The 18,217-nt window shown below is 39.7% G+C and overlaps 1 protein-coding gene across 4 annotated transcripts in view; it reads right to left on the bottom strand.

Annotated features, from left to right (window-relative positions):
* The window catches only part of cd151 (CD151 molecule (Raph blood group)), a 46,196-nt gene that overhangs the window by 23,610 nt on the left and 4,369 nt on the right, over window positions 1–18,217 (bottom strand). For all 4 annotated transcript variants that reach the window (XM_062967598.1, XM_003214773.4, XM_062967600.1 and 1 more), the window contains exons 2-3: window positions 2,795–2,896; window positions 270–461 (exon numbers count right to left, since the gene is read on the bottom strand). In XM_062967598.1, coding sequence (XP_062823668.1) covers window positions 270–461; window positions 2,795–2,878 — 276 coding nt within the window. In that variant the 5' untranslated portion in view covers window positions 2,879–2,896. The remainder of the gene's footprint in view (window positions 1–269; window positions 462–2,794; window positions 2,897–18,217) is intronic.

The following is an 18,217-nucleotide window of genomic DNA, read 5'->3' as shown; positions in this document are numbered from 1 at the left end:
TGTCTTCTTGTTTTTCAAGTACACCTTCCCTTCACCCTTGATTTGGAGCAGATATGATAGTCACTATGCTATTCCAACATGAGATTTGCAGCAGCTTTCTGTAAAACAGGCACTAATATTCAAGTCAAAAAGATGAAGGATCCCTTCGTCTTGAATCAGTTCAGCCCAAGTGTTTCTCTCTTAGGTCATCTTAACCCACCCTGACATAGCATAACTGTCCATCCCATTTGGTGCCCAAAAACTTTCAGTACAGTCAAGAGAGAACCCACCGCTCTCAGCAGGCTCCGCTGCTCCCTGAATGTGGCACAGCAACCCAAGATGCCAGTGATCATGACAACGACACCTGCCACCACCAGGATGTAGGCTGTCGCCATGTATGTATTGGACTGCAGGAGGCTGATGTAATCACTCTTCTCAGCCAGAGTCCAGATGCCCACTGCCATTACAGCTCCACCTGCCAGCTGAAAGAGAAAGCGAGTAGAGTGCAAATTCTCTGAAAAGATGCTTCTTTGTTAAAAAGCACAATTGCATTATCATGTTGTCTTCATTAAGGTCTCCTGTAGCAGTGCTTCCTAAGCAAATTGATATATGGGACCTTTTCCCCAGAGTGACTGGGACCAGCACTATATTTGAACCCATTGACTAAAATTGTTTCTTTGTCCCCTGGAAACTCTTCTGGGACTGGTAGCTGGTGACTCGTGGGGTGGCACCACTACTCAGAGTTGCATTGCCCTATGATAGAGGCACTTGCAAATTTCAGTGTAAATCTAAGGCCAAGTAAAAAATATATTCTTTTCTATCACACAAGTTATATATTAGGACCAGATCCACAACATGGAAAGATTTATGATGTCTGATAGGGTAATGCTTCCATTAGTGGATTTGATGCATTACTCTCTCTAATCACCTCAGATTCTCTTAAAAGCTATTCAAGCCATTAGCAAGGAATGATAACAAATTTGGTTCACTCTCCGTGCAGGAATATCTCATCCCCTCAAATAATTATTTACAGATGTTCTATTCAAACTAGTGGTCCCTTGACTGGTACCAATCCACAAGCCAATGGCTTCTAGTACCTGACATGCTTCAAGGAAAGAAGGAAACAATTACAGCTAGCTAATGGGTGAAAATATGGTACTGATTTTTGCAATACCAGAAAAAAATGAAATGGTCAGTCTCACACATAGGATAGCTTGCATTTCCCCTGCTTATATCCTCAATTTTTGTCTATATATATTCAATTGAAATGAACAAACTTTTTAAGACAAAAGGTTAAAAAGGGACATAAAATCTAGTCTGAAGGAGAAATCAAGATTATATCAAATTGTATACAAGAATTGAAGTAGCTCATTAATCAGCCTGAAACAAGACAGAACCCTCTACCACCTTTCTCTGTACATTTCATTAGGGATTTTTCCAGTAGAATATTTCATAAATGATATATCAAATCATAATAATCAATTTCCTGAATTTTCTTAGTAGGTTTTCCAGGATAAGGACAATGGGCATTACAAGCAATTTGACACAAGCATTTATGAGAAAGCAATTCTTGACTTGGCATGCAAAAACAAGCAGATAGCTCATAATAAAAAAGAAAGGCTTCTCTGTAAAAAATCAAGAGCTAGAAACTAATTTCTCCCACCTTCAATTGATTGCCTTTGTGTCACCTCAAGCAAATGCCAAGTTTTCTGGAGCAGAAACAATACATACTCATGGTCAAGGAATATAGTGGGAAAGTTTGCTAAAAATAATTCTCCAGAGGTCAGGTTTTTTTCAATTTCATCTTGAGAATGCATTTGAAGGATTGCACAGTTAAAAATTACTCTGTCAGTCAACAACTCTGAAAACCAACATTTTAGGAAGCAGAGTTACCAGTCAGCATGCTCATTTTGTTTGTAAGTTTCCAACATGGAGATGGCATTTAAACATGGTACTCCCTACCTGCAACCTAAAGTCAAAGTGTACTAGGAAGCATGTATTTTTTCATGAATTAATAAATTAGCTAAAAACTGTCTGAATGATGTTCTATTGATACTTATGTATTTTGAGACACACTAGTAGGCAGATATATTGTTGCATTTAAAATAATCCAGAAGACAAACAATTCTGGTTGGATCTACACTACGAAATAATGCAATTGAACTGCATTATACGGTCAGTGTAGATCAGGGGTCCTCAAACTTTTTAAGTGAAGGGCCGGTTCATGGTCCCTCAGACTGTTGAGGGGCCGAATTATCATTTGAAAAAAACAAAAATGAACCAATTCCTATGCACAATGCACATGTCTTATTTGTAGTGCAAAAAAACCCCAACAACAATTATTTGTTTGTTTTTATCAATATTATATGTATATAAGTACACAATATATGATATCATTACCATAGCACAATATTAGTAAATGAAAGAACAATACAATATTTAAAATTAAAAACAATTTTAACCTAGATAATCCTACCAGGATTTCAATGGGAAGTGTGGGCCTGCTTCTGGCCAATGAGATAGTCAAGTTAATTAGGATTGTTGTTGTTGTGTGCCTTCAAGCCATTTCTGACTTTGGGCGAGCCTAAGTCTAAAACTGAGGGCGGGGGCCAGGTAAATGACCTTAGAGGGCCGCATCCGGCCCCCGGGCCTTAGTTTGGGGACCCCTGGTGTAGATCTATATAATTCAATTTGAACTGCATCATTTGGCAGTGTAGATCCAACCACTGCTATAGTTAACCTGTGCTAAAGAATACCCCAAATTCATAGCATTAAAGTAGTGAGGTTAAGAAAATTATTATAGTTGGCTCCTTACCCAGAAAAAGAAGTTGAAGGTGAAGAGCAGGTATTTGAGGCAGATGGTCCCACATGTTTCCTTGTTTTCACTGTATTCACGCATTGTCACAACTAATCAGATCTATGGGAAAACAATCAATTACAGAGAAAAAATCAACCAATATTAGAATCGTATTCATTTTTTGGCCACAATGCAACAATTCCCACTCCTTTGCAATCTTTCCCCTGTACCCAGTACAGTGTTCCCTCACTTATCGCGGGCGTTACGTTCCAGGACCACCCACAATAAGTAAAAATCCACGAAGAAGGGATACTATATTTATTTTAATATTTATACATTATTTTAGTAGTTATATACTATTTTAAGTTTTTATCAACCAATTATGTTTTGCTAAATTGCCTCCTCCTCCCATTGTCGCTTGGGCTCCTTTTCTCTCCCTTCTGCTTTTCCTTCCTCCCTTCCTTAGGCTGTAAATTGTAATTTTTTATGATTTATAATAGTCTTTTAGAGTTTACTGAAAAACTGCAAAACAGCAAATCCACGAAAAGCAAACTGCGAAGTAGTGAGGGAACACTGTAGTCTCTAAACCAGTGGTTCTCAACTTGTGGGTCCCCAGGTGTTTTGGTCTATAACTCCCAGAAATCCCAGCCAGTTTACCAGCTGTTAGGATTTCTGGAAGTTGAAAGCCAAAACATCTGGGGACCCAAAGAATGAAAACCACTGCTATAAACAATTAGGGTGGGGTGGCGGGGGGGTGATGTTGGCGGATATCAGGAAAGAAAACTAACAAATATTACCATAGACACACATGGATACAAATAGGAAGTGTCATCTCTAGGCTACATCTAATCAGAGCGAAGAAGCATTGTTTCTGGATTACAATTGCCAGAGTACTCCCTGGCCATGCTGACTGTGTGTGCTTTCTGCAAAAGTGGAACTCTTTTAAACTAAGGGGCTTGAATGACTGTCCCCTAATACATGAAATATTCCAATCTACTTGCCCAATATCTACAGCATGGTTCAAGATTAATAGTAGGCCGATCAACATTTTCCTTATTGGTATTAGTGGGCATGGGAATCCTAATGCACAAAAGTATTCCTCAGAATATAGTAGATACAGGCCATATGAGGTTTTATAAACCATCATCAGCCCCACCAATTAGGCGGACTTGGGCAGTCTTCTTGGGCAACTGGAAAAAGTAGCAGTGCCAATCCCCTTGGTGTTGACTTTTGCTAAAAAACAGAGCATTTGAGGGTTATGCCATTTTCTTAAGACTTAACTTTATACCAAAGGAGATGCCATGAGATGAATGAGTCCACCTCGAGATTGGTAGATAGATCCTTTTGCATTAAAACTTTCAACATTCCTCAGATAGTATGGCCACTAGCCATGTTGGCTGGGAGTTGTAGCCCTAAAGGATAACTTCCCCAAACTTCGTCCATCTCCAGAGCTGATCTATGCCTGTCTCTTTTGCCCAATTACACACATGCCGACACAGCGGAGTTGGCAGCAAGCCATGTCTACAAGCAAAAGGAGAGGCTCAGGAATTACAGCATACATCTGAGATAGCATCAGGGAGAAAACAACGAGGCTCCTTTCTTGGCTTCCTGACAGTCCAGTGCTCATGAAAATTTTCCACTCTACTCAGGCATACATCCCTGTTGCCCTCAAAACACCCCTCTGCCATTCTCCATATAGATTTACTGTCTATAAAAGATGAGAGATTTACTGTACCTAGAATAGAAACACTGTTGCTTATATAGAGAACAGATAATTCAGTGATATCAGCCACTAAAAAGAGATAACTGTGCTAAGAAAACAAGCTGCCTTAACTATCATGGGTATCTTACCTCACACAAAAGCCTGGGAACTTTAGTTTTTGGTTATTTATTTAAAAGGGATTCCAAGCATTCTCTGTTAAGAGATGCTCAAAAACTGGGCGACTTATTTTGACTATATGCTGGCTGAGTAGGTTCTTGGAGCTGAAGACAAAAAAATTACATTCTCCTGCTTTGCAGATTCCTAGCACCCACCCCTTTCAAGGGGCCACTGGTGGAAACTAAGGCAGATGTCTTGCTCTGAGAACTATGCTCTTTCCTATACACATGCAATCTAATAATTAAAGCCAATCAATACATTTGAAATAACCTTCAGGCAGCATAAAAGAGGCAACAGAGTTTAAATACAGATACAGTAGAGTCTCACTTATCCAAGCTAAACGGGCCGGCGGAACCTTGGATAAGCGAATATCTTGGATAATAAGGAGGGATTAAGGAAAAGCCTATTAAACATCAAATTAGGTTATGATTTTACAAATTAAGCACCAAAACATCATGTCATACAACAAACTTGACAGAAAAAGTAGTTCAATACGCAGTAATGTTATGTTGTAATTACTGTATTTACGAATTTAGCCCCAAAATATCACAATATATTGCAAACATTGACTACAAAAATGGCTTGGATAATCCAGAAGCTTGGATAAGCGAGGCTTGGATAAGTGAGACTCTACTGTAGTTACTTTCCCTAGAACTTTGTTTTACATGTTCTACCAAAACATGCATTTCTTAATAAGGAAAACACTCCTGTTCAGTGCAAAGGGCTTGGGTTCAATAATACTGCTTTCAGGCGATGATAGCAAAAGGAATAGTTGCAAGATCAATCCTGAAGCAAGGATCCTATAAAATTCTACAACAGACAGACTTTATGATACCATGATGTCAACATTCACTTCTGTGAATGCTCCACATCAAGATATAGAAAATCATGAAGAAATACATTGAGGGTAAGACTTGTCTTAAAGCAGAGTGCCATCATCCCACACTAGAATGGAAGAGACATTTAAGGATTTTATTTTCTAAGAACCCAAAATCCACCAACCCGCTAGTTGCAAAAGACAAATTCTGAGTTAATTAATTCTGAGTCTAGAAATTTTTAATAACAAAACTGAAAGAAGCTCACAAGCCTTCCTGGAAAACTCACATTTCAAGTTTTCTCCATTCGATACTGTAATTTGAGGAAGGGTTACTTGGTAATTGGGTACCAGGAATACAGTCATCCCTCCATATTTGCAGATTTAACTTTTGCAGATTTGATTATTCATGGGTTTGATTACTCAAGAATTTAATTAATATATATTATGATCATGGAGGTGCAATGGAGAACCTAGAGAATCCTACAGAGGTGTTATTTTAGGTACTTGTTCATAGATTACGAATCAGTAAAAGACTCACTGCTAAATCCAGATTGGCCTTCTGACTTCTGCTATAAAATACAACCTTTATGGATATCATCTTGTTACTATCTGACCAAATATCAACAATTGTTTTAAGTAACAAGTAAAAAGTCTGCTAATTCATTTTCCAGCGCTTCTAACCACCTACATTGTGTAATGAGTAGAGTCTAGTTCTGCTCTCCTTTTGCAACATGCTGCAAAGGTGACTGGCTTTTTTGATGCCACATTTATAAGGTACAAGAGGGGCATGGAATCTGTGCTTCTCCAGACAGAAAGCAACTGCTATCATCCTCTAGCACTAGACATCCTAGGACTGATGGGAGTTAAGACAATTCACATCTGGAACGCCATCAATCCCCCACTTCCAGTGCATAGAAGCTATCATATGAAAGAACATTTGTACGAAATGTGCTCATCCTTTCAACCCTTTCATGGACACATTGCTCCTTCTTGGACATTTTCCATGATCACCTAATAATCTCTTAGAATTATACAGGATATTGGGTGACATCTCATCCAACATCAGTTTCTTGGAGGGTTGACTACTCAATGAAATTGTTAAGGAAGGAAAATTGTGAATAAGGGCTAAAACGTAAAGGCAGAGAGAGAAAATTTGTTCTCATTAGGTTAAGTGTTGTAGGCAGGGTACAGCAGGAGGTTTATGAGCCATTTGATTTATGTGGGACTGATAGCCAATGAAGCACAGAACAATCATTGCTGTCTCCACTGATCCTGGCCAGAAACAGGACGTCATAGCACTGTTCTTGCATTTAAATTAGCAGGCTAGGAGGAATGCTGCTGGGAATTAAACATACTGTGTAAGCAGTAACGTTTTACTGCTTCTGTATTCTTGTCTGTGCCATCCGTAAAATAAGCAAGACATTCCCCAAAGTACTGTGGAAACACAAGTGCACAGCACAACACAAGCACTCATGCACAGCATGACACTAGAACAGAATGTATACAATACTAAAACTTGGAAAAGTTACTTCTTGGATTGCAACTCCCTAAATCCCCTAGTCAGCATAGCTCCTAAGTGCAACATGCTATTTTTTTTTTACAATAAAGTTAAGCCAGTCAAGGAAATCCTAGTTCTTTGGTAAAACCTACATATCAGACTCATCTTAACCTCCCTAAGATTCTGAGATTCAAAAAGCTATTTCAGATAGCAATTTAAGTTGGTCTTCACACACAAGGACTGGGAATTTCCCTTTAAAAAGAAAAAAGTATATGGTGGTTCTTGGGCTGCTCACTCAATAGGAAATCCTACTATAGGACACAATTATTGTCTACACATAGTCTTTTCAAAAATTTGTATTGCTGGCCCAAACAATAGGAAATGTTAGTAGTTACTGCAAAAACTCTCTTTGTGTGCATAGACCTTCAGGTTGCCTGTCAACCTATGGAAATCCCGTGAATTTCACAGGGGTTTCTTAGGCAAAAAATCCTTGGCAATTCCTTCCTCTGTAATATAGGTTACAGAGTCTGGCATTTGTGGTAGTCTCTCAATTTAGATCTAACCAGGGCTGACCCTGCCTAGCTTTCAGGATCAGGTGAGATTCAGTACCTTTTAGGTTGACAGCATGTCAAAACAGTAAGGCCAAAGTCATTCTGCACTGACTTCACTGCTATAATGTGGAAGTTTGAAAGCCACATGTTGAATTTTGCACAGACCTTTTCAACTCATAGTTACTGTTCCATATATATACTGGGATAAAGGTGGGGTTTATGTATAAATCAGAGCCAACAAGAATCACCCTCTCCCAGCTTACAGGATGAGGAAATTATGGATATTGCTGGCAGTAAAAGGAAATTAGTCTTGCCCCTATGACGGATGAGGTGGTCCTATGTATGAGTCACTGAGACCACGAAGATCTTAAATGCATGCTTCCTGAGCAAGCAAACTCCAACATACACTCAACTTGAAGTCATTTTCTCTGCTTATAGTTTTAGGCATAGAGAAGAAAGGAAGTCACAGAACTGAGAGAGGCTGCCATGGGCAGCTGCTCCAACCTTATACTGAGGATGAAGACTCAGCCATCCACCAAACAGGTCAGCCCATTCATTCCAAACCACAACAGAGACCCAATATGAAAAGAACAAATCATACCATTAACTCCAGATGACTCGTGCAATTCCTAAAGATTTTGAATGTTTTGGAATGTGCCCCACCTGCCCAACCCATATTTCATTATGTTCTCAACTGAGGTACAGGGACTGAGTTACCAACTCAGCAACACAAGCTCGTTCAAAGCACAACATGCACAATTCTGCCAAGCTGTTTGCAAGTATCCCAAGATGTGCATTATTAAAAGGACTGTAAAGACCTGGAGGCAACATATTATTGTTATGGAGAAATACATTCACAAAAGTCATGGAACACGTTACTTACAAAGTTCACTCAGTTGGGGTGTTCAACGGCTTGAGTACTGAATGTATTGCCAACGTTGGGAAGTGCTTGGCAATTACTGGCAAGCATGCATCATTCTGCAGACTCACGTGCTCATATAATTATGGACTATACATTTGCTTAATCACACACGCCTTGCCTGGCACACTTGTCCCTACTTGTACAGCAACAAAGAAAGCAGGTCCCAAAGCTATTTCTTTTAAACCTACCTTGAGGTTAGATCTACACAAAGAATCAAAAGCTTAAGAAACAAAGCCAAGGAAATTTTGTGTCAGTGAACATTCAGAAGACAAGGCAGAACAAAAGTTAAACGCAAAGTTTTATCCCATCTGCTTCCATTTCTAGAAGATGGCAGAGTTTTGTTCTTCCATCTCAGTACACAGTCTATGGTTGACAGAGTGAATTGACTTCTGCAACTGATTTCATTTTTCTTCCCCTTGCGGTACTCTGATCGAGTTCCAGTCAGTTTCTCATTTAGCTAAAATTCTCCAGCAACAGTGTTACTCAAAGTGGTGGTCCTTGGTCTAGTACCAGTCCCTGATCCATTGCTTGCTAGACCCTGGCAAGTACCAAGAAAGAAAGAAAAATAGTAGTAGATGGGCACATGGGCCCAGTCCCTGGATCATTGGGGAAAAATCATTGCCAGTACCTCACATCAGATGGCCTGAGAAGTACTAGCATGTAACAGCTGGAAGGATCTGCAGGCTTAAGCCTGGGTCTGGAATCAGACCATTTATCTTTATGGCTCCTCCCAAACATTCCAATTTGGCAAAAACACACCGTAAGAGAACAAAATAATAGTTAACAGGTGTGTGCTGTCAAAGGCTTTCATGGCCGGAATCACTGTTTTGTTGTGCATTTTCCTGGCTGTATGACCATGTTCCAGAAGTATTCTCTCCTAACGTTTTGTTTACCAGCTATTAGGATTTCTGGGAGTTGAAGGCCAAAACATCTAGGGACCCACAGGTTGAGAACCACTTTGTTATCTGAGCTTTCCATGTGGAGCACCATGCTAGGGATAGAATCCAGGATTGTCCAATTTTGGACTTCAGCTCCCAAAAATCCCAGCCAGCTTACCAGCTATTAGGAATTGTGGGAGCTGAAGTCCAAAACATCTGGAGGAGCACAGTTTGAGAAACTCTGTTCTAGGGTAATGGACTCAGCACGTAAAAACCAAAGCTCAAGTCCTGCTACCAAATATAGTCAGCTGGCAAATCCTTTTGGCAGATATATGGCTTTCTCTCACACTCCTAGGTTAGCAAAGGGGCCATTATATTCCACCACAGGAGCCCAGATTTGGTCCTGAGGCCTCCAGTTCATAGCATGATTCAGCAGTAGCCAAGGCTTTATTTCACATTCTGCAGCTATATTTGAAACATCTTTCTCTGAAGTAGGCAACATTCTAGGGAACTACTCAGCCAACAAACAGAAAACAGTTTTTAAGAACAATTTAGAACAAAACACTTTAAAAATGTCTTTTTTATGTATTGCAGAGCAGTAATATTGGGCACAGAGACACTTCCACTGCAATCTGTTGTCTGCAAATTGAATACACTGCGCTAATATCATCTTACGGTAAGATCAACAGAATAGAAAATGTCAGTCAGCTCTGTTGTGTTTATATTAGGAAGGCAGCCCTAACAAGATGAATGGTGGAAGCGCCACTGCAAGAACATCATCATGTTAAATAAAGCCCCTTTCATTCTAATGACACTTTACTCCATTGAAATGCTGAGCCACTTCAGAAGCAGCTGAAATGAAAGAGAGTGAAGACAATAAAAAGTGGGAAGACAGAACTAGCATCCTTTAGTGAAGTATCAAGACTAGAGACCTAGAACGGTTACCCCTTTCAGTCTGGTCACTTTGCTAAACCCAACCCAACTGCAAACAAAGTAATGTGAAACTACTAGCCCATTATAGAGCCCTTCATGTATTACAACCCAGACAGGTATGAATAAACAGAGAGTGGGGTTCAGAGAAGTCAAGCCTAACAAAAGATACTGTTTGAAACACTTCCGCAAGATAGTGAGAAATAGAATGAAAGAGATATTGTGGGAAGAGTGGGAGTATCGGGAAGGGAGGGGTTAAAGGGACAGCTATGGGGAATGACTACAGTACTGAATGCAGAAGCCTGATCATTTAAGATAAATTCAAAAAAGTTGAATAGTCTTCTCTCACACAAATTTTAATTTTTGGAAGCCCAGTTGCTCCACATAGCTGCGGATGGGTGGTAACATAAACCGGCCAGTTGTAGCACTGCCTTTGGAAAAATTTGGTTAGTGTGACTATAACCCCATTTAGAAAACAAGGAAACAAAAACACGTTTTCTCTCTTGGGCCTCTATTGAACATCTAATTCAGTGGTTCTCAACCTGGGGCCTCCAGGTGTTTTTGGCCTTCAACTCCAACAAATCCTAACAGCTGGTAAACTAGATGGGATTTCTGGGAGTTGTAGACTAAAAACATCTGGGGACCCCAGGTTGAGAATTACTGATCTAATTGCTCTTTCTTTGATTTGTTTGACTGTATTCTTCTGGTTGATTAAAATACAAGAAAAAGGTATTAAGAGTTGGACAATTTTGCATATCTCAAAAGTAATTTATACCACCTCTCAAGTGACAGAAAGAGTAGATGTAAAAACATTCTAAATAAATGTGGCAAAAATACCTGGAAATTCAGGGCCCATCAAATCCCTGTGGCACAGTGACAGAGTCTTGGATATTAAATTAAATTACCTAATATTTTCAGTATGCTAACAACATCTAAGTCTATTTTTCTTTTCCACCTAAATCAAAGAAAGCTGCTTCAGTTCGTTACCAAAGCCTATTATTAATGGACTAAAATGGGGACAGGCTACTGTGGAAGAAGAGAGGACCACATTAGGGAACTTCACCTGCTCCTATATATATAAAAAAATGAATGACCTCAAACACTCTATATGGGACATAGGAATATACTTATGTATCCCATAAGGACTGTTAATAATGGGATGTTCCGTTCTTATTTATGAGCATATTTAAAATAGCTTTTAATGCTACTGAGAGTTTTTGGTACTTAACTTTTTCATGTTTTTACTGATGTGTGCTTCATCAATATTTGTTTTAGTCCTTGTAACCTACCATGTGTCCCAGTACTGATGGGGGGAAAACAGAATAAATAAGGAGATAAATATAGATATATATTACACATTCTGATATTAGATTGACATATTGCAATAGTAAAGATGATTGTCCGTTATTTATGTGAACTAGAAAATGATTAAGGCACATTTTCAAGATGTCCTACTTGTCATGGTTTGCAAGATACTATATGTGTGTTAACTGGAAAATTAAATGCATAAAGCCGATTGGCTTTGTTTGCAAGGACCTGGGGAATTGTTTTGTAACTATTGCTGTCCTGCTGCTGGATAACCTGTTTGAACAGGTTTTCCTCTGTGTGTGTATGAGTCTACTGAGTACTGGCTGAAAAGAAGAGGGCTCTGTATTCAGAGAGGCCTGACTATTTCTGAGGCCTTGTTTGCTGCTGAAGCAAATTTATGGTCTAAGGAAGGACTGCTTATGAATGCTGATTTCTGTAAGCAATCAGAGGGACTATTGTAAATATCATTGTTCTGTTGATCTCTGGGATTTAGTAAAAGTTCCTGTGTTATTTGTTCTGCAAAGCTGAGTGGCGCATCATTCTGCAGGGTGACTCTGGGCTCACGGGCACACATAAGAGCTTCTATCCATCATCTTCAAACCCCAGCACTATTAACTTACATTAGTCAGGATAACACTAGGATGTATTTTCAGAGGTTCAGCTTAACTCTTGTTCTTTCACCTTCCCTTCTAGCAAATACTCAAGTTTTCCTGCTTTCAGATCATAGGAAAATGATTCAGACACAAAACAAAATTATTATAACTACCCTATCCTATGATTGCCATTCCAGTGCATTTAGCTGGGAGTAAGCAGTAACTCAAGGAGACTTACTTATAAGTTATGTAGGAATGCATGACTAGTGCTGTCCTCCCCCATAAAAATACCCTGAGACTCCCTCGCTCTGTTGCTATAGCAGCGGCACCAAGTACCAACTAAACCAGATCCTGAAAATTAATCCTCCAGAGAAGGAAAATGAATAGCACCTGTGGTTAAAAACACCAAGAACTCTCCTCTCTTGCAGCTTCCCGCCCTTTTAGTAGTTCTGGGAGGATGACACAAGACCACATCTCAGCCATTTTGAAAAACATTTTATTTGTTTCTGAAATAACAACTGTTTGTAAGAATCCAAAAGAATCAGCACATAGCCCACCAAGAGAAAGACAAGGACAGCCTACGGCTGGATAAATAGCAACATTGGAATGAGAGGGAAGAATGGCACAGTATTAACTCTGGCAACACACATTCAAAGACAAACTATGAAAAATAAATGCCTCCAAAATACCACACAACCCACCAATAGCTCCCTTTCTCATGGCCAATTGCCAACCAAGGCAAAACATAGAAATTCAATTGTCAGGTTTTGACACTGTACCTGCAGTAAACAACGTGATAAAAGAGCTAGGAAAGAATAAAACTTTAATCAGTCAGTCCTACTCTAGTTGTATGTTTCTACCTCCAAAAGACAAGGCAAGCACCAGCTATCTCTGGAATCTCTTACTAGACCTTCATAAAAAGCAAAACCGTAAGAAAGAAAATTAGCCTGGCTCATCAGATACCCTCAGCATGCTTTTAAAAACTCATTGATTTCCAGACTCTACTCCTCCAGGTGTTTCGGACTTCAATTCCCTGAAGACTCAAAGCCCTTCCACACAGCCATATAACTCAGGCAGAATAACCCACAATATCTGCTTTGACCTGATTTATCTGAGTCCACACTGCCATATATCCCAGTTCAACACAGATAATGTGGGATTTTATTTATATGTGTGGAAGGGGCCTTAGTTGCCTTGGACAATCATCAGGGATTCTAGGAGATGAAAGTCAAATACGTCTGGAGGGCCAGATCTATAAGTATGTCCACCAAAATGAAAACTACTTCCTCTGCTACCAAATTTTCTGTTAAAGAGTAATATACAGGAATACATTACTTTGTTTAATGTATTGAGTTCTACCGTGTTTCCCCGAAAATAAGACAGTGTCTTATATTAATTTTTGCTCCCAAAGTTGCGCTAGGTCTTTCTTTCTGAAAATGAACATTTATTATATACTGTACAGTAGTTGTCATCACAAACCAGCATAATCAGACAAACTGTGAATCCTATCAAGAATTTCTTGTTACTACCATTTTTTCCATGTACAACCATCTATGGTGCGTACATTTACCAATCCTGCATGCTCTGGTGTTCTGTTCGTTGGGCATGCTTCCAAACAAAAACTTTGCTAGGTCTTACTTTCGGGGGAAGCCTTATATTTAGCAATTCAGCAAAACCTCTACTAGGTCTTATTTTCTGGAGATATCTTATTTTAGGGGAAACAGGGTAGTGATTCATTCAATACCACATCCAGAGAAAGACGACCACAGAATTGCACTGAAGGACCTGGAGATGCTTTGAGAAGTATTCTCTCCAGTATAACAAACAACAGGCCTATAGTCATATTTTCATGGGGATCCTGCACCACAAAATTATTATTATTATGTTTAGTTATATCCAGTTTTTTCTCTCCATACAGAGACTAAACGCGTCTCACAATTAAAAGCACTACTATACAACTTAAACGATACACATATTAAAACAGTATCAATATTAAAACAATTCAGATTAAGCAGAGGCTGGATGGCCATCTGTCGGGGGTGCTTTGAATGCGATTTCCTGCTTCTTAGCGGGGGGTTGGACTAGATGGCCCATGAGGTCTCTTCCAACTCTACTATTCTATGATTCTATGATTCTATGAAAATAATAAAACCATACAAAACTACAACACCCCCGTCCAGATCGCAACACCTTTATCTTTAAAAGCCTGCCTGAATAAAAAGGTTTTAGCCTACCATCAAAAGGACAGCAGGGAGGGGGCCATTCTGGTTTCCTTGGGAAGAAGGGAGCTCCAGAGTTGAGGGGCAGCCACTGAAAAGGTTGGTTTGTTCCCACCAACTAAGCTTGAGATGGAGGTGGGACTGAGAGAAGGGCCTCTCCTGAAGATCTCAGGGTCCGAACAGGTTAGTACAATAGGATGTGGTCAGCCAAATAACCTGTACCTGAGTAAGCAGTCATTCCGCACTAGACAAACTTTCTTGCTTTCTCTATATTCAGTTATTGATCAGAAAACACACATGTACATAGTGAACGTACAAACACCAAAAGTTGATCATGGTGTTGCGCTGGAGGACCTAGAGATTCCCAGAGGTGTTTTCTCAGGCATTTTATTATTTTAGGTTCTTTACTAGCCTCAGCAAATATGGAGGCTGACTACACAGACAATAGTATAACTTTGATAAAAGATCATATGAAGGGTACTAGAATGAAATAGGCACTTGGTGAAAGAGACAGAAGAAGCAGTAAAAATAACTTTGCAACATACCCTGGAGCACTACTAAGGGGACAGGTGTGAGCTTTAAAACAGGTTGTATGTTTGGAACTCTGACAGAAAGCAGTGATCCCTTATTGCTTGCAGGATCAAATAGTACCTGCTACACTGGTCTCTTAGTAGAGGATTTCTGGGATACACACAAGAACATAGCTGCAGCAAAGTTCCTCCTTTACAATAATATATCCTGACTTTGTTTTCATTGCAGGAGACTCATATGCTATCTTAGGTCCACTCCCAGCACAGCCACAGACTCCATGATTTTGAGACCGTGTGCTTCTTTTTGAAACAACAATGAATAACATTACTGGGTGACAGGGTATTTTGGAAGATTGGAATGTAAAAACAAGTCCTTCTGGGGTTTATTGCACAGAGTAACGTTGGCCTTAACCATTGAATGATCTGAAAAAGACTGTGTAAGACATCTGGTTGCAAAGGAAATAATCCTGCCTGCTTCTGATTTTCCTCCTCCCCTCTGGACCATTAATTTTTATTTAGGGAGGGCCTGCACAACATTCCCATGTGTAAACTAAAAATAAGGTTAACACTGCCTTGGAAACAAAGATGAGAACCAGGCCTTCAACTCACATGACTTTCCCTCCCCCAGCACCACATACTTCATGGATGCAATTTGGCAATGGGCCACTGGAAATGCTGGCACCAAGTACCTGTTTACTTCAAAGCCTGGCTCATTTCTACAGTACAGGCTTTAGGCTGAAAAAAGAGCACAGTTTTCAAACTGAAATCTTTAAGTCAACTGAAGTTCTTTTCAACATTTCCCCCTTTTCCCCTCCAAAATTATCTTATTCATTGCTTATTTATATATGAAGGTGCCTGGAATGTCTGACTGGCAGGCAGCCCCTTCTTGTTAAAACACATTCAGTTTGTTCTGGATGAAGATTTTGAAACACCACTGAGACGCTCCCTATTTACCTCCATCAATAGCGGTCCTATTATTTTTCCAACATGTTAAATGGGACTGACTGAAAAGCTGACAAAACCAGTGCATGCTATGAGGTGCAATGTGAAGGGTGCCTCTCAGAAACCTAGCTAAGGTTTAAGGCAGACTCTAATTTGGAGGGCTGCAAAATGCATGAAAAGTATCTAGGTATGTACAGGACATTTCCACAGGTTTGACAAACCTTTGATCCCTCAAGGGGTCAAAACAATATTTTGTGCAATAAAAATGCCCTGTAGGAGCCCAAGTTGGCCAAAAAAAAACATGCCTCAAAAGAAGACAAAAATTACTTTGTGAAAAGAGGTCTAGTCCTCCCCATATCTTTAGTCTTCCACAGCTGCCCACTCTTGGTTCAGGGTCTGCCGTCTGTGATACAAATTCATTCTGGTTTCCCAGGGCTAGCCTCCTGCAGATTTAATTTAACCTCAATTTACCTTCAATTTATCCTCTACTGCCTGAGACAGGAACTGGATCTCTGTGCAAAGAGAGATAGTGGTTTCATGAGACACTTGAAAAATACACTAGTTGTCACAGCTGCACACACAACAAAAGGATGCTTCTCAGATCAGGTTTTGACCCCATGGCAAACACTTATTGCTTTCACCTGGCAGTTCTAACCAACCATTGAAAAATCACTACCAGCACTAGAGAGGCCAGTATCATCTCACACAGCTCTTTGGAGATTAATGCCCAATGTCACATTTTGCATCCTTCTGTATTCCAACATGTTCCATCCCACTAATACACGTATGTAGCTATAAAACCTGTGGCTTTACTACTACTCTTATCAAGTACATTTGAAGGAGAGGACTGAAAGCTATGAAAGCTCAATATTAAAGTAGTCTGGATAGTCTTAACATTGTTTTCCTTCCCTAGCTTTTGGCTGCAACAGTCTAACATAGCTTTCCCTGAATAAAGAAGGGGTAGCCATGGACCTTGGACTCACTTTTCTGCCCTACCATGAGCTCCACTGCAGACACTGGTATGCACTTTCCACAATAATCAAAGCCACCACCCCAGGGATAATATTTTTATGTGATATCCTCCCAGAATGGCTATTCTACGGCTGGTAGAGTGTGCAAGGAACAGGAATACCATGGATTTCAGTGGATGATGTCACTTGGACCAATGGCATCATCCATCATGACCTCCAGAGGACCCTTTGCAGACTTCAGTGGATGATGTCATTTAGATTAACAGCACTATTCACCAATACCTCCAGAGGATCCCTGTAGATCTCAGATACTATTCCTATCCTGCCCTAGACCTCCACCAGTCATTGAATGGCTGTTCAGGGTGACTGTGGTAGGAAAATCATAAGATTTAAGGGAGAAATAGAGAATTCTTACCCTATGCTTCACAAACGTAGAACCAATATTTCCATAATGGGTATACCAAGCATTTGAAATTACACTTACCTGTGGCAACTCAGTATCACTGGCAAGTAACCAAACATGAAGGCTAATGGCAAGCTTGACAGGAAAAATCGCTCCTTAAACTGCCCACCAAATCTGATGCCTGAGGCATAGTTTTCCAGCCAGTTTTGTTCTATCTAATCAACATTTTTGGATTATTATCAGAGTCAGATATAAACTGTTGTAATCTTATCTGGATGTACTGTATTTACAAAGAAGCCCATTTAAATTATTCTGAAGCATAATGTATGCACATTTAAAATGTCCAGGTCAAACTTCGGACTAGTTAATTCAATATAGTCTAACGTTTTAGGCAGAGCAATGTCTTTCTAGCTGTCCAAAGCTCACAGGAGTATCATAGCTCCCTCAAAGCTCTACTACAAATGGTTTATATTCAAGCTCTGAAACAAAATGTATTCATGAGACATTTTCCACTATCAACCTTAATTAAACATGAGATTCCAAAATGTCAAACTACACACAGGTATACAATTTCAAACTACGCACAGGTAAACAATACTCTGATACAGTTTGCAAGGTTAAAAATGGACTTTGCTCCTTTAAGGCTAGGTTCCAGCCCTTTACAGCCAATGCCAACAAATTCCACTGCTCCCTGCTTTCAGCTTTGTTTGTTCCTAGAGACAGTTGTCCAGAACTGCCTACAGGTCTGAATGCCCTTTTTAGTTCTACACTTGGGATTTTTTTTCCCTCTAACTCACTTATTCAAATCGTTTTCTCTTTTCCTTTTCTCTGCTGGGTGAGAGAAATATGAAAAATGCATTCCATCTTCAACTCAATCTACAAACAAACTACACAACTGCTAGAAGCACATGTGTCTCGATACAAACAATGTAAATGCTTACAGTGTAGTAAATTAGCCTTCTTTGACATTTGGGCAAAATTTTCCCTGCCACCATGGTCT

The sequence above is a fragment of the Anolis carolinensis genome, chromosome 1, assembly GCF_035594765.1.
Source record: "Anolis carolinensis isolate JA03-04 chromosome 1, rAnoCar3.1.pri, whole genome shotgun sequence".
NCBI classification, from domain to species: domain Eukaryota; kingdom Metazoa; phylum Chordata; class Lepidosauria; order Squamata; family Dactyloidae; genus Anolis; species Anolis carolinensis.
This window is presented reverse-complemented; position numbering and strand designations above follow the sequence as displayed.